General features: G+C 38.7%; 1 protein-coding gene across 1 annotated transcript in view; it reads left to right on the top strand.

The window, feature by feature from the left end:
• The window catches only part of dmd (dystrophin), a 486,115-nt gene that overhangs the window by 171,968 nt on the left and 287,998 nt on the right, over positions 1–26,149 (top strand). Inside the window, 6 exon segments of the mRNA XM_041781573.1 lie at positions 1,261–1,353; positions 5,657–5,737; positions 8,323–8,415; positions 15,540–15,641; positions 18,062–18,132; positions 22,038–22,156. Of these exon segments, the coding sequence (XP_041637507.1) occupies positions 1,261–1,353; positions 5,657–5,737; positions 8,323–8,415; positions 15,540–15,641; positions 18,062–18,132; positions 22,038–22,156 (559 nt within the window).

A 26,149-nucleotide genomic window follows, 5' to 3' on the forward strand; every position in this document is an offset into this window, starting at 1 on the left:
CTTGCAGTCGTCTTTACAGGACGACCACACCTAGGGAGAGTAGCAACAGTGCTGAACTTTCTCCATTTGTAGACAGTCTGTCTTACCATGGACACATGAACATAAAGGCTTTTAGAGATGCTTTTGTAACCCTTTCCAGCTTCATGCAAGTCAACAATTCTTGATCGTAGGTCTTCTGAGAGCTCTTTTGTGCCAGGCATGGTTCACAATAGGCAATGCTTCTTGAGAACAGCAAATTCAACACTGATGTGTGTTTTTTATAGGGCAGGGCAGTTTTAACCAACACATCCAATCTCATCACATTGATTGGACTCCAGGTTGGCTGACTCCTGGCTCCAATTAGCTCTTGGAGAGGTCATTAGCCTAGGGGTTCACATACTTTTTCCAACCTGCACTGTGAATGTTTACATGTTTAACTCTTTTCAGTAGATATTCCCATCTTTCACAGAGGACGGCACTGACCCCTACATATCAATGTTTTTAAAATAAATGAGTGCACAGGACAGCTTGAAAAGATGTTATTGAACAGAAAAATGTGCATACTCTGAAGTTGCTGCTGCAGTGTAGGTGAGGTTTAGAATCTAGTTATTATAAAGTTATTGGTACAGATTGTTTTTTTCTCCTTTTTATGGTTGTGTGATTATCCTCTTGAGCCGTAGAGCTATATACCGTATAAAGTTAAGTGTTGGTGAGTAATAGTAAGGTTTGAGCTGGTGAAACTGCAGTAAAAAAATTAGGTCATTTGTAACCAAATTTTACTACAGCACCTGCAGCTGTCAAATATTCTTATGTTCCAACTCTTTATTTTCCCAGCCTGCAGCTTGTTCCAACCTGAAGTCACTGCCAGCTTGTAATCCTTGACTTATCAGCCGCGATAAAGAACAACCTCCTGGGTATTAACTGCTATCCTCACATTTAACGCAGCGCTGGTTTGTGATTACTCGAGAGATGTCTCCCTATAACTCCCAGAAACTCTGCTTCGGTTTAGGCCGATGAAGAGTCGAGTTTCCAGCACATGGACCGAGTCTGTGACCTTTACATGGAGCAAGTTAATTGACCTGAAATCACCCCATGGAGTTGTTTCTCTCAGTAGGCTTTTTTTCTATGGCTGATGGAGAGATGCTTCAATTGTTTTCAACAAATACAGAGGGTTTTTGTCTCTAAGCATGTCGAATACTGAAGATTTAATTAAAATTATCATCATAATACATGCTAATTTGTTTATAGGAAGTAATTTTTGGTTGTATGGCTGTGTTTTAGACAGGGAAACCACCTGTGGAGGATCTATTCTCCGACCTGTGTGATGGGCGACGCCTGTTGGAGCTGCTGGAGGGGCTGTCGGGACATGAGCTGGTAAGGAAACACCGATCACACAGTATAAGCGGGCACAAACATATGCATACTAATAATAACAGATGGTTAATGCAAGTAGCAAACTTAAGCCTGAGGATCTATTGCTGTCAGACATGTGCCTTAGGGGGAAACTGCCTTATGGAAACACTGTAACTAAAAGGCAGGGTTTAGCCTATTTAATTACATATGCATCGTGTGTCCTCAGATACATCCTGTAGTGGAGATGCTCCAATTTTTCCACCATTGTTCTTAGTTTGTAGCAGGTTCAAATGCTAAACTTCCCATCCTCAGGCAAGATTCTCCTCTCCTTACCTCTTCTACTAAGTATGTATTTTCACAAATAACAAGGGCATGCAGTAGACGATTTAAATTGCAGCGTACGCATATGTGCAAGAAGCACAGACAGTGCTGTTTACAAGCCAAATTGCCCCTCAGGGACATAAAAGCTTTACTTTTCCCTCAACAAGGCACACACAGACAACAGACAAGCATAAACACAGACAATTACACAAACAGAGAAATGTCTTTCTTTCAGCAAGCCAATATAATAAAAGCACAAACCTGTAATTCTTATGAATAATGACACAGAGTGCTTTCAACAGGTGTATACTTACAGGTAATGGGATTATAAAAGAACATATAAGTAGGGTAAGTCTTTTTTCCATTTGTTGGAACATAAAAGAAGGAAATTGTAGACTGGTGAAGAAGGAAAAGAATAAAAGGGAAAAGTGCCTGATTTATAAATTAATATAACCCCATGTTTACAGGGGCAAATTTCCGCTGTTACGAGATCTGCTGATGTGTGTGGGTTTAAGATCAGCACCAAGGACAGCAGCCATAATAGCAACCCTGTAAGTCAGCATGAGGTGACATTTACTATCAAGAGGGCTTTATAATTTCCTGATCAATCCTGAAGGGCCATTTCAGACTGAGGAAGTATCTAGTTTCAACCTCTATGATTACTAATAATTCAACAAAAAGAAGAATATGTTTCATTGTTTTTTTTGCAAGTAGCTGCGTGGCCATGGAAACCCATTCATGAAGCTCCAGTTTTTGTGCTAACATTAATGACAGTAGAGGTCAGAACTCATGGTTTTCTACTTCATGGCTGAGTTGCTGTTGTTACTAAACACTTCCACTTTCTAATAATGTCACTTACAGTTGCTTGTGGAATATCCAGTAGGGATGAAAGGTGGCATCTATCAACAGTACCATGCTTAAAGTCACTGAGCTCTTCAGAACGACCCCTTTTTTTTTTTTTTTGGGTTCGGGCCCAGCCAAATAGAGGGCACATGGAGGTCAGCAAAATCATAGTCCATTGTAAAGTTAAGCTGTGTTAACAATATTTATATTTTAACCTGAATAGTAACCACTCTTATCAAAGCAGCAGAAAATGAATTTTATTTATGTTGTTGTACAGTGTAGCCTTTTTCAAAATGTAACCCCTTTTTCTTTTCTTTTCTTTTTATTAAAGAATTATTTTTGGGGGCTTTTAATGCCTTTAATTGATAGGAGAGGATGGTGGATAGATTCAGAAACAGAGAAGGAGTGGGGAGGGACATGCGGCAAAGGGTCACAGGCCGGATTCGAACCCAGGCCACCCGGGTACATGGGTGGTGCCTTAGATCGCTAGGTCGTCTGTGCGCCTGTAATACCCTTTTCTAGAAGTAGAATTACCTTTTTATAAGTGATGTAAGCAAATTGGATGGGCTAATTAAACTTAATGATTGGGAAAGTAATGTCAGACTAAGTAGCTAGGCCATAATGTGTACAAATGTTAGGGTATATAAGGTAGAGGTAGCTGAGACAACTTTTAAAATAAAGAAATAAATAAATAGAATAATTGTGAAAAGAGACAAAATTGGGTTAAAAGAGGCAAAAAATTAGTTGAAGAAATGGTCAAGAAAGTGCTAGAACAGGTGGAAAGTGGAAAGTGGAAAATGGGTTAAGGTGGCAAAAAAGAAATGGCCAAAGAGTGGCTAAGACAGGTGAAAGGTGGCAAAAATGGGCAAAAAGAGGCAAAAAAAACACAAAAATGGGCAAAATGAGGCAGATATGAGCAAAACAGTTGCAAAAATGCATTTAAATTGTGTTAAAATGTGTAAAAATTACTGAAAGGGTTAATAAAAGGCAATAAAAAGTTGAAGAAATGGGCCAAAAAAAAAAGGGCCAAAAACTGGTTAAAATAGTTAAATGGCTTGATGGTTTGAAGGAGGCAAAAAGAAGCTAAACAAATGGGCAGAAAGTCACTAAAAAGGTAAGAGTTGCAAAAATTGGTTAAAATAGTTTTTAAAAACATCTTAGAGGTTTAAAAGAGGAAAAAAGAAGTTGAAGAAATTGGCACAAATTCATTTAAACTAGTGAAAAGTGAAAATGGGGTAAGGTGGCAAAAATAAGTTGAAAAATGTGTAGAAACTGGCAAAAAAAAACCTGCATAAATGGGCATGAAGTGGCAGAATTGTGCATGAAATGGCATAAAGAAGTTAAAGAAATGGGCAAAAAGTGTTTAAAAATTGGAGAAACTTGGCTAAAATTGGGTAAGGTGGCAGAAAGAAGCAGCATAAGGTGGCCCAAAAACTGCAAAAAATGACAAAAAAGTGGCAAAATTGGGCCAAAATTGGAGAAAAATGGGGAAAAGTGGCAAAAAAAATGGGCAAAATGCAGTAAAAAGTGACAAATTATGACTATAAAGTGGAGGAATAGGTAAAAAAATTGCAAAAGGTAGCCAAAATAGGCAAAAAGTTCCACAAAGCTGTTGCAGGAATGGGCAAAAAGGCGCAAAAATTGCTTAAAAGTTGCGAGAAGATGTTTCAGAAATAGGTGAAAAAAACAACATCCAAACCCAATAATAGCTTGACACACCTTTAAGCTCTAACATGAGGTAACTGTTAGCCAGGACGCTAGCAAAAATGCTACTGATCCAACACACATGCACTGATATCATCAATAAATCACAACAGGGGAGGGCCCATTATCTGGGTTTACCAAACCTGTGGACAGACCTGCTTGTGGCAACTGGTCTTATTGAAACACCTGGATTCAGTTGAAAAGTGAAACAGTCAGCTCGAAGTTAGCAGCCCACTTAAAGCCGACTTGCACCAGTAGATAAATGGTTGAAAAGGTTAGCTAAAAGTATGGTTTGTTGCTGTCTCATGATCCTGATGACACACCAACGTTGGATGGGGGCCAGGAAGTGAAGCCCAGTGGTTAGGAATCAGTGGGAGTGGAGGGAAGTTAGCGCATTGGTGGTCTAAATGGATCTGCATGCTGCAGTTATCAGAAAATCGCTACGTACACTACAACTGATTTACCTGACATGGAGGCGATATAACCCTAACCCTGCAGACCTGAAGATGCCCCTTTAACTGCTTTTCTCCATCATTTCATAATAAACATGCTTTTAATGGAAACAGTGGCATGGCATTGATCGAATAAACCTTGTGGGGCAAGCCACCAAGCAATGCCAGGTTATTCCATGAAACGACTCAACGATCCAAAGCTGAATGTTGGAAACTGAGTGCAACAATGAACAGTTAATACAAAGTGTCGAAGCACATCTCTTCATCTAGACACTTGTGCTGCTTAAACTCCTGTGTCAGAGGATTACAGCAGACATAAAAGGCTGGAAACAAATCATAAATACTGTTCACAATGTTTTTAATCTGCACCACTAGCTCTGCTGATCGTCTCCGTGGCAGATAACAGTTTATCTAGCGTGTTAATTGCATTCCTGATTAGTAACACCAGACGTTGCCATTTGGAGTTTGTCCACTTGACTGACTCTGCCAAGTTGTAACAGTGCAAAAAAAACAACCCATCCACATCACCAGCTTTCCTCCACATGGTCAGAGAGCAGCATTAACCTCAGCTTAACCCAGAACTGATCAGATTCTTGACCTTAACGCTGAAATCATCATTTGAAAATATGCAGACGTAGAATTGAGGGAAAAATGCCAAGTGCCAAAATTAAAGAGTAAGAAATCACACCTGCTCACACAAACGCGGCTCAGCCAACAGTCTTAATCAAACCTCTGCTCCCATTGTGTTTTTCATTTCCCCTGCAGCTCCTCAGTTAGTCCCTCCATCTTACCTATTTTTTCTCATCTTTCTCACCTTAAATCCAACCCTTCTGAAGACATAATCACCTCCGCCCTGTGTTTGATACCATCTCCTTATTGTGATGGCATGCACATGCTCACAAACGCGCTTCATTGTAATGTGGCTGTTTGCAGCACTCATGGTCGCCCTGAGCAAAGTCTGTTTCTGCCTCAGTAATCTCCTCTGTCTGCTTGTGTGTTAATAGGTGAGGTTGGAGAGAGGATTCACGCGTGTTCACTCGCTCAACAATGTCAACCGTGCGCTGCAGATCCTGCAGAAGAACAATGTGAGTACTGTTTACGTGCACGCAAACCTTTATCTTGATGTGATTATGCACGAGAGATTTATACAATTTGGACTCATTAATATACATTAAACAGCGACCTGCTGGAATTCAAATGCCTCTAGGTTTCTCTCCGTCTCCTCTCTAACTTTGTTTATGCAGACCTTTAACATCGTCTGAGGAAAAACATGTATCAGTTTATTTTTATCCCGTCTCTTTTCTCTGTACATATTTTTTGTTTGTTCTTCTGTCCTCTCCTTTTGTGTTTGTTCCATCTTTTTCATGCTGCAGCCTATACATAAAAACTGTTTATTTTAGTATTCTGTCTGTAGATGAATGTTTGGTGATGATAAAATGCAATTTTTCCTTTTTTTCACTAAAAACTTTACAAAAAGTGGCAGGCATTTGATAGTTTTTTGACACAAGGTTAGAAGATAATTGCAGCTCAGCCTGTTGAAAATATTGAGGTATGATAAAAGAAAAAGGAAAGAGGTACACATTTTTAAAAATGGAAGAAAACTTTGGGAAACAATCTACATGTAAGGATTCATCACAGGCCCCATGTGCCACAACCCGGGCTGGTGAAGCCTGACTAGATGTTAGAGATCACCAGTGATTTTCAGGCCATTCACAGCACAACCAAGGGCTTGTAGTAACCCTATTAGTGCTTACTTGCCACATCCACCCCTTACTCTGCCCTAAAGGTGTGGACTTTGTTATTTTTCCAGCTGATTATTTCCCCATGCTCCTAGTCATATGCAAAGACATCCAGAGCCTGACCGGGGTTGTGTCAATCCTCCACCGCACGTTTTATGATTTTAAAAATCTCCCGGGGGCCGGATGGGAAGCTGTGGCGGGCCTGATGTGGTCACTGTTCTAGGTCGACAAATACATGCATTAGATCCACCAAAGGATTGAAATAATCCACAAATGTTTGTGATGTACTCCTTAATGTGTCAAATAATCAAAAAATGCATAATATTATATAAACAAATGAAACAAAGCGGAGTTGTTTTTGTCGATCATCTCGAGCACAATGACTCACACCTGGTGGTCTGTTTAAGATGCAAGATATCCGGTCTCTTCCTCTGCTCTGCCCTGGATCAGCACTGTGTTCTGCTTTCAACCCTCCTCCACCCCAGCATCCACCTGTTGGCTCTGACTGAGGCATTTAACCTGACATCTTATCACTCCTCAAATTCTGTAGCTAAAAATTCTGCAAGGAGTGAGTAAGGCGCCAAACATGTTATGTTGCCATAATAAATGCTTTAAAAAAAACTACAACATGAGATTATTTTCCAAAAAAAAACTAAACCACAGATTTGTAATGTAGACTCACAAATGTGTAAATTACTTCAAAATACATAACATCACTCCAAAAATGTGAAAAAACAAATACATAAATGCATAAAATAATTCACTGATATATAAATGGATACACAACTTCATGAATAGATCAACATATGTGCACAAAGATCCACAAATGTGCAACACATATTAAACTAGAAAAGCACTCGATGAGTGCAGACCTCCGCCATTAGCCCTATCTCCCAATAGTAAAGAATCCTTTAAAATATTTCTGGATCCAGACAGTGATCCATATCACTCCCAAATTCTAATCAATTCTTCCTTATGCCATTTCTGACATTTCCTGAAAATTTCATCAAAATCCGTCCATGACTTTTTGAGTTATGTTGCCGATCACATAACCTCCTTGGCGGCGGTAAAAATGCTTAACATTGATGCAAAAATACATAAATAGTTCCAAAAATGCATAATTTGGATTCACAAATGCATGAAATTATCCACAAGCTTGTGTTTTATAATTCAAATTGTGCACAATAGACTAACAAAATAATAACATAATTCCACAATTTGTAAAATAGAGTCACAAATACATCACAGATTTAAAAACAAATCCACAAATGCATAAAATAGATCAATAAACTCAGCACACTAAGTAAATGAGTGTTCGCTAGATTATTTCTTAGTTGTAAAATTTGGGTCTTGCCTGTTTATTTCTCTTTTAAATGGTGCCACGTTTGTAAGGAACATGCCTTTGTGGGATGAGCAGCAGAGCTGAGTGTGTGGGTTGTGCCCACGTTCTCTGCAAATGCCAAACCATTGACCCTTGTCTGGGTTTTTTTGGTGGATTGGATGATTGAAGTCTGACAAAACAAGACATATTGGCAATTCAGCAGTTTATGTATTTAACAAACACTCACCTCAGTAGCATGTGGAAGAACCATACACAGCCACAACAGCATTAGTCATAAGTTAGCCAATGTGGTTGAATTGGTCAATCTACCAAATATTCACATATTATATGTGAAAATTTGTTTCTGTGTTCATGTTAACATTTATCTATAGTACGCTTTGTTGTTTCCATGTTAGTGTTTATGGATCTTTGTGTTTATGGATCTATATATACATTAGCGAAGAGTTTTACAACATCAATAGCTTTCCTTTATTAAAACCAATCACTGTGAATTCCGCTATTATGAGCCCTGAAGTTCCAGGTTGAGTTTGAGTTTATTTCCTCTGTAAAATAAACCAATGCTAATATTTTCTGTCTGTTTCTCGCACAGGTTGAACTGGTGAATATCGGGGCAGCAGACATCGTTGATGGCAATCACAAACTGATACTCGGGCTCATCTGGAGCATCATTCTCCACTGGCAGGTGTGCAGATGCATGTAAAAGCATGTGAGAGTGTAGTCCTCCACTGTTCAATAGTACTGTTCTCACAGTTTAAAATCAGACACCTGAATCATTTTGGACTGAAGTTTTTAATATAGTCTGACCTTGATGAAAGTAAACTCATTACTCAGCTACATCAAGTCAAACAAAACCCATTTAAAGGAGAAAATAGAGCTCTGCAATCCCACTGAAATCCAGATAATTTAGCTGTGTTTACTGTGTAATTACTCTGGATTCAATGCAGCCCGTTTAGAGGGATACACAAAAGTTTTCAGTGAGGAAAAACAAACTTCAATGAGTAAAATATCCGCTCTCATGCTGGTGACATGATCACAAATAAAGTATTTACACTGAACAGCCCGGCTTCACAACTACAACACAATGTGATGGCCTTTTCACTCAAAGCCTCATAATCCATCTAGGTCCCCATAAAAGGACAAAATGCTGCACACCATCCTTCTGTGTTCAACTGAATCTTTTTATTAGAGATACCAGGAATGTGCACGGCCTTGTGGATTGTAACCGTGAAGGTGAAGGTTGCAGTCACATTGCAGAGCTCCAAACAACAATAATAAACGAGAGAGGCATAAAAAGTGAAAAGTCTCCCTTTGAGGCAGCGATAAACATTAATGCCTCAAGGTAACAGAGAAAAACTTAATTGTAGCTTTAAATAACCTGCTTAAAAATCTTTATCCAGTCCCAATTTTAATCTGACTTTACCAAGTATACATGTACTTTTATATTCAGGGTTAGCTGTTTGCTGGATAGCATTACAGAATATGTTATAATCTTCACGAATATTGTGTGCTGATACTCTACCTGAATGATGTAAAACTTCTTGATTTGTTTAAAAGTCTCTGATGTTTCAGGTCCTCAGGCAAACTTTAAAAGTAGACAAAGATAACCCAAATTTAACCCTCAGGCATCACTTGAATTTACTAACCTTTTAAGCTATAAAGAACAAAAATGTCCACTTCCATTAAACTGCTTTAAAAACTTAACAGATTAATATTTTTTCTACTTTTTGCATAAACAACTTCAGCTGTGCTCGTAACTACCAAACATTCAATCATTTAGAGGATTTTAACCCTTAAAATGCCAGTTTGATTCTTAAAGATCAACAAATGTGGTTTGAATGGGAGTCAATGGGACGTTTTTGTCCACAAGTGACTTGAAAGGATAGTCAATTTTAAATCGGATGCTACACAAAAACTATTTACGCATCAAAGTCAATATTTTGGCTAAGATTGGAAATACCCAGGACTGATTTTAGAAAACACCCCCCACCCCCCAACTTTAGTTTTCTGGAAAATAATTAATGTTTTGTGTGTTTTTTTTTTTAGAAAAAAATATGATCCTGTAATCAAACTGGTATTTAAAGGGTTAAAACCCTGAAAATTATTCAATAATTGATTGTTTTGATTAGAACCAAAGTTGATCAAAAGATTTGACAAATAAAAGCAGATAAAGAAATATTAATGTATACTATTTTTATTGATGTTTTTAGGAGTGGACGTTTTTGTCCTTAATGAAAGGGTAGTAAATTTTAAATCGGATGCTACACAAAACTAATAATGCATCAAAGTCTATATTTTATTTAATCATTGACATATCCAAGCTGGATTTAGGAATAATGCCCCAGCCATCCAGCATTTGGTTTGAGGAAGATATCACTATTTTTTTTTTTTTTTTTTTTACTTTTTTTATAAAAAACAACATTGACTAAGTAATCAAACTGGTATTTAAAGGGTTAAAATCCTCAAAATGATTGAATGTTTGGTAGTTTTGAGCACAGCTGAAGTTGTTAAAGAGATTTATGCAAAAAAAAGCAGAAAACAATATTAATCTGTTAAGTTTTTAAAGCAGTTTTTTGGAAGTGGACGTTTTTGTCCTTAATGGCTTTAGAGGGTAGTAAATTTGTTTCAGTGTTCCCCTGACCTATTACAGCAATTGAAATTTGAATTCAAAAATTTGCCTAGAAAGAAACTTTGTTGCAAAAAATTAGACTAATCACTAACACAGCCAAAATGGTGAGCAGAGAAAGAGGAAAAATTTGCTCAAATTGACCAAAATGTCCCTAGTGATGCCTGAGGGTTAATACATAATGCTGTTTAAATTAGGATTTAATTAATTAAGGGAGTAAAGCCATTCAAACCCTACCTGGCCCTATGGGAAAAGTAGCTCTTGCTGAGTCATGAATTAACTAGTCACCATATTTTTTGAAGAGCTGAGTTCAATTTCACTAGCCACCAAACCTGTTGAATCAAGAAATTCCCTTAAATTGAACCTGTCTGACAATGTGAAGTAGGCTAAAAGATCTCAAAAAGTAACACGTTGTGCTGTGATCTACAGACATTCAAGAGCAGATGAGAAACAAAGGGGTTGAAAAGGGTTGCGAGAGCCATTTCCAATGCTCTGGAGTTCCAGTGAACCATGATGAGAGCCATTATCAACAAATGGAGAAAACTTGGACAACCAGCTAGGGGTTAGGTTTAGGCAGGAATTACTTTTTTCAGGTTTGGATGGCTTTTTTTTCTCTTAATGAATGAAATCATCATTTAAAAACTGCGTTTTGTTTTTGCTCTGGCTATTTTTGTCCAGTCTTACAATTTGTTGGATGATCTGAAACATTTAAGTGACGAATATGCACAAAAAACTCAAACTCTTTCACAGTGCTGAATTTTGCCATGTCTTCACTCTAGCAGAGCTCTTGAAGTACTTCAGATGGATGAAGCAGGGTTTCACAATAAAAGCACCCAACAGATGTAAAGATTTCTTTTAAAGGGATAGTTCGGGGTTATTGAAGTAGAGTTGTATGAGGTACTCATCAATGCTTAGTGTGTTAGCCGGCCTATCATTTTCTAAATCACATGTATTTACACTCACCTTGCTTTTAGCTTGCATTTTTATGAAATATCTTCAATCACACTGTGCAAACAGCTCTTTCTACATAGGCTTGTTTTGCTCTTTTCCGAGCAACAATGACAGACATGTCCTGTGGCTTCTATACTTACTTTTTACAAGCACGAGTACTTAAAAAATACATGTAATGTCCTCTTGGACCCGCCTTCCAGCTTTCAGCCACTTCTTACAGCCACAGTTCACCTCCACTTGTGTTGCTTTTTCCCTCTAAGCTGTATTTAAAGTTCTAAATCTGCTCCTTAATGGAGTCTATTTAAAACCCTCTCCATGAATCTGTTATTGCTTATATTACAATATATTTTAATTGTATTTCATTCCTCATTAAGTTGCATAGAAGCTAATGTCTCAATCATGCCATTTTTGGCATAGACTTAATGATGCGATTAATGGCTAAACACAATCTATAATGAGCTGTTGGAGAGCGTGTTGTGGTTAGCATGTGCGGCTGTCAAAGTCTACTATGCCCTGGAGGTTATGGCGTGCCAGTCTGTGAGTACTTTAATGTGTATGCGTGGATCTGGGTGAGTGTGTAGGTGCACGCGTGCATCACTGGGAGTGTGGGTCCGCGGCAGTCTTTGTCAAAGCACCCCTCCAATTAAAGTGGAAATGCATGCAGTGACCTACTCCCAAATGAGTCCGCTTTTTTACCCGGCAGGCCACGTTGCTAACAAACCTGAGAGTGTGCGTTAGCGAGTGTATCTTTCAGTCCCCTTGCTGGGAGTTCACCTCGACACCAAATTACACCCAACTCTATTAATAGGTGTGTATTTTTGCATATGCAATCACACAAGTGGCCATCACTTGTGTGTTTGATGCTTAAAATCGTGTTTGTTTTGTTTGATTTTCTGTGCAAACTCTCCGTCCAACTAACACTCATTGCACTACCTCGCTGCATGAGTGTGTCGAGTGCACAAAGCATGGAGAGCGAGCCAAAACAGGAGAGTAAGAAAGCAGGAGAACAAAAAAGAGGAGTCAAGGGAAACAAAAAAGCGCATTTCTGTGTGTTTATGTTTGTGTGAGCGCTCGGCTGATGGAAAAGCGAGGGTAAGAAATGCATAAGTAATGCACACCCGGGCAGTGAAAAAGTATAATGCCTTTTCTGCTTTCTTTCTCTCCATCTCTCACTTCCTCTCCCCCTGAGCCTTGAACAAGTGCTCCAAAACTGTCACTCAAAACTGCCAAAAACTCAGCCTGTGAGGACACAGCCACTCACACATACGCTCAGGCTTCTGCACAGATATGTGTGGAGCATAGGTGTCCTTTGACCGAGCGCTTCCTGCCATGAGTAGCTGCTTGTGTTTATGTGAAAATGGAAAGTATCCACTGACAGGTCATGTCAATTTCTTTCTTAAAAAAGTGGCACATATTTGAAAAATGTCTCTTTATGGTAATGTAACATAGCTGGGAATCATATTAGCATGGAACTCAATATCTAGCCACCACAGGGATTCTTTATAAACAGTACTGCATGTTTGAGAGTGGGTTTATAATCAAGAGAGCGATGAAGAGGGTAGTTTTTGATGCTTACAGTAGCTAACTGTGCACATCTGTTCTCTCCAGGTGCTTTAAAAGAGCATTCCAAGTTTAAATGGCTTGAACTTCTCTGTTTTGTGTACTGAGGCTTCAAAAGTTCATTCACACAAGGCAAAATGCACTCCAGAATTTGGCAAGGCCCTTTAAGCAAATGAAAAAATGCCTCGGTGATGACATGGTACAGGCTATTGTAGGAGCACAAAATCATCTCAAGGACCATCACAAAAACGGAGAAACATTTAAATCTGTGCTTTGTCAACTACCAGCAAGCTAGCAATTCACATTATTTAATTAAATTCAAATCTGACTGGTATTAAAGATGAAGAAGTGAAGGATAAATGCAGTCACTTGGGTTCAGTTATTTTGAAATGTCATTATTTGTGAAAAATTCAAGACAAACATAGGGTTCTTCCTCTGAGGACCATGACTGTCTCTGAAGTATGGATCAAGAAACTGTAAATTTGGTGTAGTGTGAAACAAAGCAATCCAAACCACTCATTAAAATTGTATTGCATTTTCAAATTTATCAGCATTTGTCACACAATAGCCTATTCCCCAGAGGTTGAACCCTTTCCATTTTGGAAGCGTGCTAAAGCAGAAATAACAACGTGTAAGCAGATTCATCCAGGTTCATTTACTGGAATAAATGCAGTCATTTAGGTTGATTTAATTTGAATTTTGAGTATTTGTCATAAAAAACATGATTAACATAGGGTTCTTCCTCTGGGACCATGAATGTATCAGAAATATGAATCAAGAAGTTGCAGATTTGGTGTTGTGTGAAACAAAAGAATCCAAACTGCTCATCTCAATTGTATTCCATTTTTAATTTATCAGCATTCATTATACACAAATCTACTTCCCAGAGGTTGAACCCTTTTCATTTTTGAGCCCGTCGCTGATGTGAAAATAACAATGTATAAATGGAGTCACTTTGTTTCATTCAGCTGGGTAAATGCAGTCACTTAAGGTTGATTTACTTTGAATTTCCATTATTTGTGAAAAAAATCCAGATAAACATAGGGTTCTTCCTCTGGGGACCATGACTGTCTCTGAAATATGAATCAACTATTGCAAATTTGGTGTTGTGTGAAAGAAAGCAATCCAAACTGCTCATTAAAATAGTACTGTAATTTCAAATTTATCAGCATTCATTATACACAAACCCACTCCCCAGAGGTTGAACCATTTTCCTTTTTTAAGTCTGTTGCTAAAGTGGTAATAACAGCATATAAATAGACACACACAGGTTCATTTACTGGGATAAATGCAATCACTGGGGTTGATTTACTTTGAATTTACATTTTTTGAGAAAAAATATCAGGACAAATATAGGGCTCTTCCTCCGGGGACCATGAATGTCTCTGAAGTATGAATCAAGTGGTTGCAAATTTGGTTTATAGTGAAAGAAAGCAATCCAACTGCTCATCAAAATTGTATTGTGATTTCAAATTTATCAGGATTCATTATACACGAACCTACTCCCCAGAGGTTGAACCATTTTCCTTTTTTTTTTTTAGTCTGTTGCTAAAGTGGAAATAACAGCATATAAACAGACTCACACAGGTTCATTTACTGGGATAAATGCAATCACTTGGGTTGATTTACTTTGAATTTCATTTTATTTGTGAAAAACAATCAAAACAAACATAGGGTTCTTCCTCTGGGGACCATGAATGTCTCAGAAATATGAATCAAGTAGTTGCAAATTTGGTTTAGAGTGAAGGAAAGCAATCCAACTGCTCATCAAAATAGTATTTTAATTTCAAACTTATCAGCATTCATTATACACAAACCTACTCCCCAGAGGTTGAACCCTTTTCATTTTGTAGGCTGTTTGTAAGGCAGAAATAACATATAAACGGAGTGACTTTGTTCATTTACCTGGATATTTTACTGTTTTTGAGTAAAGGATTCTTGTCAAAGAAGTGATTCTTCCCCTGGGTTCTATGAATGTCTTAAAAAACATGAATCTAGCATTTAGAAATTTGGTTGTTACTGAAGTACTGAAGAGCACAGTCTAAACTGCTGATCTAGTCAAATCTAGTGTTCAATTCTAAATTAAATGGCTTTTTTATGTACAAATGTACTCTCCAGAGGTTGAACCCTTTCCATTTAGGATACTTAATAACATTTCCTAACACTGCACTCTTGAACTACCTTGCAAAGGAAATACATAGGCTAGACCATGTTTCTCATAGGGCAGATCCATTTGCAGAGTTCCAGCCTGATTGTTCTTGTCCTGGTCAAAGAATTGCCAGGGGGTCATTAGGGTCATTTGAGGAGAAAGAGGCGCTAGCTATGGGCACATTGACTTCAACAGGTCGTGACACCCAGAGGATAAACCCTCAGACACCTGGAAGCTACTTAGACTTTTCTTGAGGATAGAACATTACATTACAAACAGAAATATTACCCACAAAATGTCTTATTACTGAATGGGCAGAGTGCAAGCTTGGTCATGCTTCCCAGAGGATGAACCCCTCTCTTTTAATGATACATGCTTTCTTTGCTGTAGGACAATCCACAGTCCCCATATGTTACTTCAAAACCTCATTTTATGAAGATAAGGTGCTCAGATGTAATGCCACTGCCTGAAACATGAATATTTTCATGTTTTTAACCCCAGTTGTGCTCTGTATTCTGTGCAGGTAAAGGATGTGATGAAGGATGTGATGGCGGGCCTACAGCAGACCAACAGTGAGAAGATTCTGCTGAGTTGGGTTCGTCAGAACACAAGGCAGTATCCTCAGGTCTGTTCTTCCACTTCTTATTCAGTCTCACCCTCAGTCCGCAGGCTACCACACTGCTGTTCTCTTGTTTTTTCCTTCAGCTGTTGTCAGGAATCTGTCCATTAAATGTAGTTCCCCAAAACTGACCTTATTAATGTGAACAACAACATCCCCTTTTATGAACAATGGTCTTATGAATAAACCAGAATAGTTGCTTCTTCGTTTTTTCCTTTTTTATGTTCAGACTATTTTTAGCCCTGTCAAAGTCATTGTGTGTTTTCTAGCTGTCTGTCTATCTGCCTGACTGAATATCTCAAACCCCTAATGAACAGATTTTCATGAAATTTGGTGGACGGATGGGCTTTGGGCCAAGGAATAATGGATTGGGTTTTGGTTGCAATCCAGATCTGGGATTACTGCCATCAGATGATTATCATCTTAGCCCTAAGTATGAAACAAAGAGACGGAGAGACTTGAGCTCTAGTCAAAAAAATATGTTTTCACTGTGAAAAAGGATTCCAATTAAGTTAGAATTTGAGTAGGAGGGAGGTTTTGGACTATTCAGTATTTATGGAGATTTGTAAAGTCTGGCCGCCATCTGTTTTTTATTTATTTTTATTATAATTTGTTTCTTTTGGCTGAAATTGCCTCAAAGTTAAAATACAAAGAGCACTCAGAATCAGCCATATGCTAATTTTATATAGCATATAGTATTTAATGGTCTGTGTAGCTCATTTAGTTTCACCCAGGTACCCTATGTTTTTAGTAAACTTATTGTGAAAATGGTGCCAGATAAAGAAGTAAATAGCTTACCCTGAAATACTTTAGTGTTAGTGTGTAGAATTAAGATAAAACAGAAGTGAAGTACTTAAACCCAGTGCTTCAAGGACAGAATTGACTCAAGTAGGCTGCATTCATGGTGAAACAGAAATCGGGGTGGGCCAAACCAAACTGAGAAACAGGGGTGGACACTGTGTTAACAATATTAAGAGCAAAGAGATATTTCCCTCTGAAATCTTAGCTTAAGATGGTGAAAGAAAAAGTACAACAAATTAGCAAGCTTATATAGTAAATAAACCAAAAAAGTTTACCAAACAAACAAAAGACACCTCTCTTAAACACCCCCGTACTGCAGCAGACAGTTGGTACAGTCCGCAGAGCAGGTGCAGCCATTTAACTGTTGATTATTGCATCAGTGAACTACTGTTAGAGGCTAGACATCCTTCAGACTTGATTTAAGGTAAATTTAATCCAAAGATAAGATAATTAAGTGACTAAAATTAATTTTTGTATTAAGATAAAGTGGATTTTCTTATACTGAATTGTACTAAGACTTTGAAGTAGCAATATTAGGCTAATTCATTGGCTAGCCCTGCTAGCTGGGATCTACTGAAGAACTAAAAACTATTTTTTCCTGAAGTTGAGCTAGAAGCAAGAACTATAAAGCATATATGTACTCATTATGAGTTTATGAAACACCTTTAACAGTTTATTTACCAACTATTCAAAAAGTAATCAACGTTCAGCTAGTTTTCAAGCTAACAGAAGCTAGCTAGCCACAGCTTATTAAACATGGTAGCAATGAGGGCTTCTCTATGAGGGTAAAGCAGTAATTACCATGATTTTTTCCATGATATTTTTTTTATCTTCCTTTGCTGTCTTGCTTTTCAACGTCATGGAGAACAGGCAGTGGCCCCTCGCTTAAATTAAAGTCTGTCAGAGCCGTGGAGAAAAGGAGGGAGCGCTCCATTTACCACTCCTGACAAAACGTATGGACGAAACAAACGCAACACGGCTGCAGCATAGCAATCTTTTAATCAGGATTTTTCTTGTTTTCAGGATCAGAGGGAGCTGAAAATATAATTGACATGCAACCCCAGTTCCAAAAAAGTTGGGACACTGTGTAAAATATGTTAAAAAACATAAACTACATGTCAGGTGTTAAAACTGAGGCGATTTACTATTTCATGAAAAACTTCAGCTCAATTTGAAATTGATGGCAGCGACACATTTCATAAAAGTTGGAACAGGGCCATGTTTACCGTCGTGTAGCATCCCCCTCTTCTTTTAATAGACATCTGGGAAGTGAGGAGACCATCTGCTGGAGAGGAATGTTGTCCCATTCTTGCCTGATGTAGGATTCGACCCACTCAACAGTCCAGGGGCTTCTTTTGTTTGCACTTGTTCATACTTCACACAGACATTAGAGTCTATCCCGCAGGCTATTTTAGATGTTTTCATTGTTTTTCAGACACCATAAGTGACTCTCCTCCTACATCCATCCACCGTGTTGTTCTGGGGCTTCAGTGGGCTTGAATGTTTAAATGAGAAAGAAAAGATCGTTGGAATTAGAGACACTTGTGAGGTGGTAGTGTTTTAACTGAGTGTGCCATGCTGCATTCACAGGTCGGTTCTCTAATATCCATTATCTGTGTCCTCAGGTCAATGTGGTTAACTTCTCCAGTAGCTGGAATGATGGATTGGCCTTCAATGCCCTCATCCATAGCCACAGGTACTGTAACACAGGATGTGTGTGGGTGTTTCTCTGTGTGTGTGTGCTGTCCAATAGAAAATGAAGTTATGGACACGGAGGGGGAGGAGCAGAAAGACAAGGGAAAGTCAAAGGGGAGCAGATGGAGACGCAGTGAGGGATTTATTAGGCTGCCAAATTTTTGGTCTTGTTAACACTTTTTTATTAAATGGATACACTCGGAGGTAGAAAATTACCCCATTAGAAATGATAAGCAATAAAAGAAAATGGGCAGAAAATGTCAGGTAGTACCAGCCAGCTCTTATCGACTCATAGCTACTGGAAGCCAATCCTAATAGAAGAAAAAGGGAAAATTACAAAGATAATAAAAAGCCATGTTGAGCCTATAAGGGGCTGCTTTGACGTAATAGGGAAAGGAAAGTTGAGTTAGATAAATCTGACTTCAGTGTCATAAAATAAAGTATCAATTTCTACAGAGCCCTGAAGGATATGTAGGCAAGGGCACTGAAAGTCTGGTTAACATTTTTCTCTTCATTTCCACACAAACAGGGTTCAAAACCTTTTTTCCTTTCACTGAGAACCATGAAACTACAAGCACACAGAAAAATAGAAGCTTTTCATAGAAGTTTTACAATTCATACACTGATTAATACTTTATATTATTTGTTTTAGCATTTATAAATACCCATCACAGTGTTTCATTTTGCCTTAAAATACAAAGTAACACACATTGTAAAGCATCAAAGGTAATTTTACAAAAAATGCCCATTTGACAAATGCATGTGATGCAGTAATGTCAAGATGTTTTTTATGTTCAGTTGATTGAGCGTGAAAGAAGAATACTGTAGCTTTGAGCTGATACTAGAGGAAGTAAAGTGTTTAAACGTGGAGCAAGTGATGTATTTCAACCGCTCTGTGACGGCAGGAGCCATAGTCTACCTGAAACAGATTCTTCACACATTCAATAATGAATTAACAAAGTAAAGACAGACACTTATGTACATCTTAAGTATGAATTTGTATATTTTTTTAATGTCACAATGCCAGCACTTTCTCAGGAGTGTTGTAGTTTATATGCAGAGCTCAATCTCCATTAGATCTGGGCTCTTGATCATCAAACTGTATCACTTTCATGTTTTATTTAAACTTTCAAATCACTGAAGACTTGGTGGAATATTTTCACTTAGAAAGGTGCAGAGCCAGCATCATAGGGGCAAAGTACCCAGATGGTTGCTCCTCCAAATAGTAGTTATAAAATCTGTTGCATTCACATGAAAGATGACGGCCAGCTGATACCAACAATCGCCTCCCGGCTCTCATAGGCAATCACAGCTCTTTCTCTCAACATGGCGGTCTATTTAAATATGACACCCGTCTAATTACTTGCGTCAGAGCTAAGGCACCATGTTAATGCTTTAGGCAGCGCTTTACCTCCTCCACCCCAGCCTCCTCCTTCATAGCATAAAGCAGTGGCTCTCAAATGGTGTGGCAAGGCACACGAGGCAAGTCTAGATGTTCCTTGGGGATCTGGCTGGGCCCCTGGAAAACAACCCAGAGAATGGGCCCTCCCCAGCTGTGATTTATTGATGAGATTAGTGTATGTGTGTTGGATCAGTAGCATTGGTGCTAGCATCGTGGCTAACAGTTACCTCATTTGGCAAGCTATTATGAAGTTTAAATTGGTGTTGAAATTATGAATTCATGCTGCTTTTAGCCAATTTAACCAATTTTTCTACCCATTTTGCCACTTATTTTGACAACTTAGACCATTTTTGCTGCTTTTTGCAATTTTGCAACTTTTTTTAAAAACAATAATAATATCTTGATTTATTATTATTATTATTATTATTATTGTTATTATTATAATTTAAAAAGTTTTTAAAATACTTTTTACTAATTTTTGCAACTTTTTTGGAACTTTTTAGCTACATTTTTGCTCACAATTTTTGCTACCTTTATACCGGGTTTTGCCAATTTTCTGCCACTTGTAATATATTTTGCCACCTTCTTGCCTGTTTTCACTCACTTTGCCTTTGTTTGGCAACTTTTTTGGCCAATTTTGCAAATTTTTTAATCACCTTTAACCCATTTTACCATCTTTTTACAACATTTAACCCAATTTGGCCACTTGTAACCCATTTTTGCCACCTTTTTGACACTTTCAACATGTTTTGGCCACTTTTAACTCATTTTTTGGCACCTTATGCCAATTGTTACCATTTTTTGACTTTGTCTTGCCGCTTTTTGCCTAATTTGCTAGTTTTTTCACCATATTTCTCCAATTTTTGCCACCTTTTGCCCACTTTTGCCAGCCCCAGTTGTCTGGGCCCCAGAAACCTCTCCCCTTCATCCCCCCTTATGGGCCACCTTGACTGTTATGTTATTTAAAAAGTCTGTTTTGTATTTATATGAATATGGTGTGCCTTGAGATTTTAGCTTAACCTTAGGTGTGCCTTGAGCAAAAAAAAAAAAAGTTTAAAAAACAATGGCATAACGCTTGCTGCACCCTCACAGTCAGATTCATGCTACAATGGATGACTTGTTTTGACCTAATTTTATTGCATTCAGTAAGCATTGCCATAAATGTATCTATCCATATGGCGGTTTCTAGCTGTGCACTCCCTGTGGAGTCAAAGTATGTTGCTTGACTAACCCAGGGAGCTTCTTTGAAGCAGAGCCTTCTCTGCTGACTATATCCACTTTAGTATTAATGGTTAAATGTATGATGAGAGTGATCCTTCTAAATATAACAGTCCTTCTTATTGCTTTCATCAATGCTGATACCAATGCTGATGCTGCAGGCAAAGCTTCACCTCCTCCGCCCCAGCCTCCTCCTTTGTAACATAAGGCATAGTGCACCCTCATATTCAGATTCTGTCATGACTCTTCTGTTTTTCTGAATGGTTATATTTCTTTGTGTTATAACAATTCCATGAAACAATTTCCTGCATGCATGTGAATATTTCCTGGCAGTAGAGGCATACTGACTTATTGCTTGACCCTCAACTAATAAATAGGGCTAATAAATACCCAAATACATGAGTTTACATCTAAGAAAAACTGGTCTGACAGTTTGGATACTCCCGCTATATGGGAGTTGTTTTCCGAAATGTTCTCCTCAGAATAATAAAACAGAATGCTCTTTTTAATGTTATGGCACTATGATGAATATAAATTCAGATCCCTCTGCCCTTATAGCAAAATTTTAAGCACTTGCAGTATCAAAAAAGTTACATGGACAACTTTTCTTAAGAAAACAACAATAGATAAGTAAATTATGGAGAAAAGCTTACAACAGGTGGATGACTTCTGTCTCTAAGGATAACGAGCAAAGTGTGATTTATTTATAAGTTAAATCATGGGTAACAAGCGTGAGCATCTGTTAGCAATGTCTTTACAGGAATACAGAGAGAAAGATCAAACACGCCAAAGCCATCACCCTGCAGATCATTCGCTCTGCTGCTCCACGCCAACAACGTTGTGTTTACTGAGCCGCAGATCTCACAGAGCAAATGTTTTAAGTCAAATAACATACAGAATCAGCATGCTATTTTGTACCAGTGTGGTTTGCTTTCACTGTTTACTGAGACTATGCAGAACAGCTGACTTAAAGAAGTTCCAAAAATAAATCAGAGCGCATCAGCTGGAGTGAGTTAATTAGAGTGTATTTCATTTTTAGGGAAATTAATCTATAGGATTTTAATGAAAGCTCTTAACTTTTTATTGCCACAAAGTCAGCTCTTTCACTTTGAAGACTTCTCCTCAGCTCTGTTTACTCAATATGCAGATTTGTGTGAAGCAGCAGAGAAAATCATCATCCAGGGACTCAATCGGATAAATACTCGGGGTATTCCCTTCTATTTCTGTAATGAAAATAAAGAAACAGTGGGCACATGATCCCTGACTATTTCCTTTTCTCTCTGCAGGCCTGAGCTTTTTGATTGGAGCTCAGTGGAGAAGAAGATGTCTGCGATCGACAGACTGGAACACGCCTTTAATAAGGCAGAGCAACACCTGGGGATAGAGAGACTGCTGGACCCTGAGGGTAACTCACACTCACACTCTAATACACACATGCTCTCAAACACACCGGTAATTGCAGAGAAGAATATTCGAGGTGAGTTACAGCTCCCATCGTATTTCACGCCTCCCAATCATGCACCTTAATTGGCCCGGTCGAACATGATGTGTCTCGCTGTGATTGGGTCTTGCTGCAGTGATGTCTGTGGTCACCTTGGTGGAAGGACTTGATCAGTGATGCAAAAACTGACCGACAAGTTGGCAAAAAATGTTCTCACACGGCAGAAAAGTCCCCCTCCTAACAAGTATATTCAGGCGGAATTTGTTGACAGTTTTGGCATCCATCAGTGCCAGGGCCGCCGCTGACCTCAGACCAGTTTACACATTCTTAATCAAAACTGTCAGGCAGGAATGATGCAAGTAAAGCCAGCCTGGGTCCATGCTGTAAGCACTGCCACGCTGTGATAAATGGTGTGGGTGTGTTTTGCAAACATAAGTCTTGATCTACTACAATATCAGAAACCTGCCAGTGACATTGGCTCTTTGAAAACAGCTGGACGGATCAATAAAGAGATGTCTCTTAGTAAAGCGCCGGATCAATACAAGTGAAAGGGCCACAATTCTCTTCAAAGTTTATATATCTGAAGTTTTCTTATTGGCTTTTTCTTTCTGTCAACATCTTTTGCACAGAGCTGTAGCCGTTGTAATCATCTATACTGAAAAGAAAGTAAGTTTTAAATAAGGGAGTTTAAAGGTTAGTTAACTGCAGTGAGTTAAATTTAAAATAATTTCTTTTAAGGCTAACGAGACACTTCAAATCTTAACCGATTTCAGAAATAGTAGTAATAAGGACAGTTTCAAAAAATTGTTAACATTACAGCCCTCTGAATGCACCTGTCGTCTGTGGTAAATGAGATCTCACAGAAACTTGCGTGATCAAATGTGACTACAGAAGAAGAACAAACATGGAGGACATGGAAAAGAATACAATGGCTGAAATGATGGTCCTATTGAGACCACACACTTTAGGATTAGGATTATAATCAGTTTCAGTAAGGCTCAAATTATATCACCACCTCTGATTCTTGGGGGCCAAATCAGGCCAAAATTATTCTTAAAATCCTCTATGCATGCGTAGCCTAAATGACTAATTATGGAATCATAATTGAAAGTAATGGTTTTGCTGATGTTTCACATGTCTACATAAAACGATTACGAAATTGATTAACACTTCAGGGATTGTTTTAATATTAGTCACACACACAAAACATGTGCTATTCATATAGCGGCTATAAAAAATGTGATGTATTAATATTTAATTCTACTTTTGTTGAGCTACACTATATTGCCAAAAGTATTTGCTCACCTGCCCTGACTCTTACATGAACTTAAGTGATATCCCATTCTTAATCCATAGGGTTTAATATGACGTTGGTCCACCCTTTGCAGCTATAACAGCTTCAACTCTACTAGGAAGGCTTTCCACAAGGTTTAGGAGTGTGTTTATGGAAACTTTTGACCATTCTTCCAGAAGCACATTTGTGAGGTCACACACTGATGTTGGACGAGAAGGCCTGGCTCTCAGTCTTCGCTCTAATTCATCCCAAAGGTGTTCTGCCGGGTTGAGGTCAGGACTCTGTGCAGGCCAGTCAAGTTCATCCACACCAAACTCTCTCATCCATGTCTTTATGGACCTTGCTTTGTGTACTAGAGCACAGTCATGTAGGAACGGGAAGGGGCCATCCCCAAACTGTTCCCACAAAGTTGGGAGCATGGAATTGTCCAAAATCTCTTGGTATGCTGAAGCATTCGGAGTTCCTTTCACTGGGAGTAAGGAACCAAGCCCAGCTGCTGAAAAACAACCCCACACCATAATCCCCCCTCCACCAAACTTTACACTTGGCACAGTGCAGTCAGAAAAGTACCGTTCTCCTGGCAACCGCCAAACCCAGACTCGTCCATCAGATTGCCAGATGGAGAAGCACGATTCGTCACTCCAGAGGGTGCGTCTCCACTGCTCTAGAGTCCGGTGGTGGCGTGCTTTACACCACTGCATCCAACACTTTGCATTGCACTTGTTGATGTATGGCTTGGATGCAGCTGCTCGGCCATGGAAACCCATTCCATGAAGCTCTCTACACACTGTTCTTGCGCTAATCTGAAGGTCACATGAAGTTTGGAGGTCTGCAGCGATTGACTCTGCAGAAAGTTTACGACCTCTGCACACTAAACGCCTCAGCATCCACTGACCCCGCTCCGTCATTTTACGTGGCCTACCACTTGGTGGCTGAGTTGCTGTCGTTCCCAATCACTTCCACTTTGTTATAATACCACTGACAGTTGACTGTGGAATATTTAGGAGTGAGGAAATTTCACGACTGGACTTGTTGCACAGGTGGCATCCTATCACAGTACCACGCTGGAATTCACTGAGCTCCTGAGAGCGACCCATTCTCTCACAAATGTTTGTAGAAACAGTCTGCATGCCTAGGTGCCTGATTTTATACACCTGTGGCCATGGAAGTGATTGGAACACCCGATTTCAGTTATTTGGATGGGTGAGTGAATACTTTTGGAAATATAGTGTACCTGAACACAGCCAAAATTATTAAAAGAAAAGTATGTAAGATATGCACAGCCTTCCTTAATGGTTAAGAAAATAATCAAAGCAAGTTGTAGACCTTTTGGGTCTGACATACAGTCTGTTCTACCTGTGCCTACATCTGCATGGATGGGACACGAGGCATTTTACTCACTAGGTACTGGTGCTTAATAAATATCCTAGGCTCTGATGCTGGATCAGTAAGCATTTTTCACTGGAGGATGAGTACTGCTGTCATTATCAGCCAGTTCATATTATTCCTTGTTTTTTTGTGCTAAATACATCCAAAACAAACAAATACTTGAACTCATGTTGCCTCCACATCATCTACCATCCCACCTCCTCTCACTGAAGCACCTGGAATCCCTCTTAGATAAAACAAGGGAATTTGCTTGAGTTGATCTACTATTTATGATCCAACTGAAATATCCATGAGAGAAGAGTCTTATCATTATTTTAAAAAATCTCACTGTTAAAAAATAAAGTCTTTGAAATGGTTTATTGATTGGATATCACTTCAGAGATGAGGATATTCAGAGGTATTATTATCTTAATCTCCCCTAGTATGAATGTTGTTCAGGTTTTAAGTCATCATGATGTGGAGCGCTGTAATCCCTCTCAGCGTGCTTAAACCATGAAACAACACATCACAGCAGATGCTTTTACACTGATCCTAGAATTAACAGTCACTAGTTAAAGGGTGCATGTTTATCAGTTATATGCTGTCCATTAGCTTTCAAAGTCCTATTAGCCCCCAACCTTTGCTTTTTGAACATTTTCTCAAGCTTTGCAAGGATTTCAACTTGTTGGCTTGATGTTTTTGAGGCTTTACTCCAGTCTCAGGATTGGACACTTGTCTGATATGTACTCTTAAGAAACGGTGTATTGTTTTTGATGCCAGCAGCCGTTTTAATCCGAGGCTTCAAACCCCAATGGATTGGTCTAATCATAGTTTTAAACCACAGTCCCTGATGCCTTACGCTTGTACATTTCTCCTCAGTTAAATTACTTTTTTGAATGTTTAGAGGAGGGATTATCGCCAATGCTGAAAAAAAAAGTCTGCTCTTTGACGATCACGGTGTAGTGTTGAATATATTTGGCTCCTAAACAAGTGTGCATTTTGTTAAACTTAATAAAGTAACATCAACCCAAGCCAAAAACTGCACATTAAAAAGAACTTGGGATGCAGCGATGGACCGGTTTAACATCAGTAATAGCAGATAGAGACCCTCAGGAAATAAAGTGGGTACAGTCTTGCATTATGACCCTCAAACCCTACATATGTGTGCAGCAATCCACACGCAAAGCACACCCCAAAGCAAATAGCTCAGTTTTTAGTCTGTCTTTGCAATTCCACATCCTGCACCATCATCCGTCTCCAGTGCATGCCACTAGTGTCACTTTTAGATACCTACT

Source organism: Cheilinus undulatus, linkage group 24, assembly GCF_018320785.1.
Source record: "Cheilinus undulatus linkage group 24, ASM1832078v1, whole genome shotgun sequence".
NCBI classification, from domain to species: domain Eukaryota; kingdom Metazoa; phylum Chordata; class Actinopteri; order Labriformes; family Labridae; genus Cheilinus; species Cheilinus undulatus.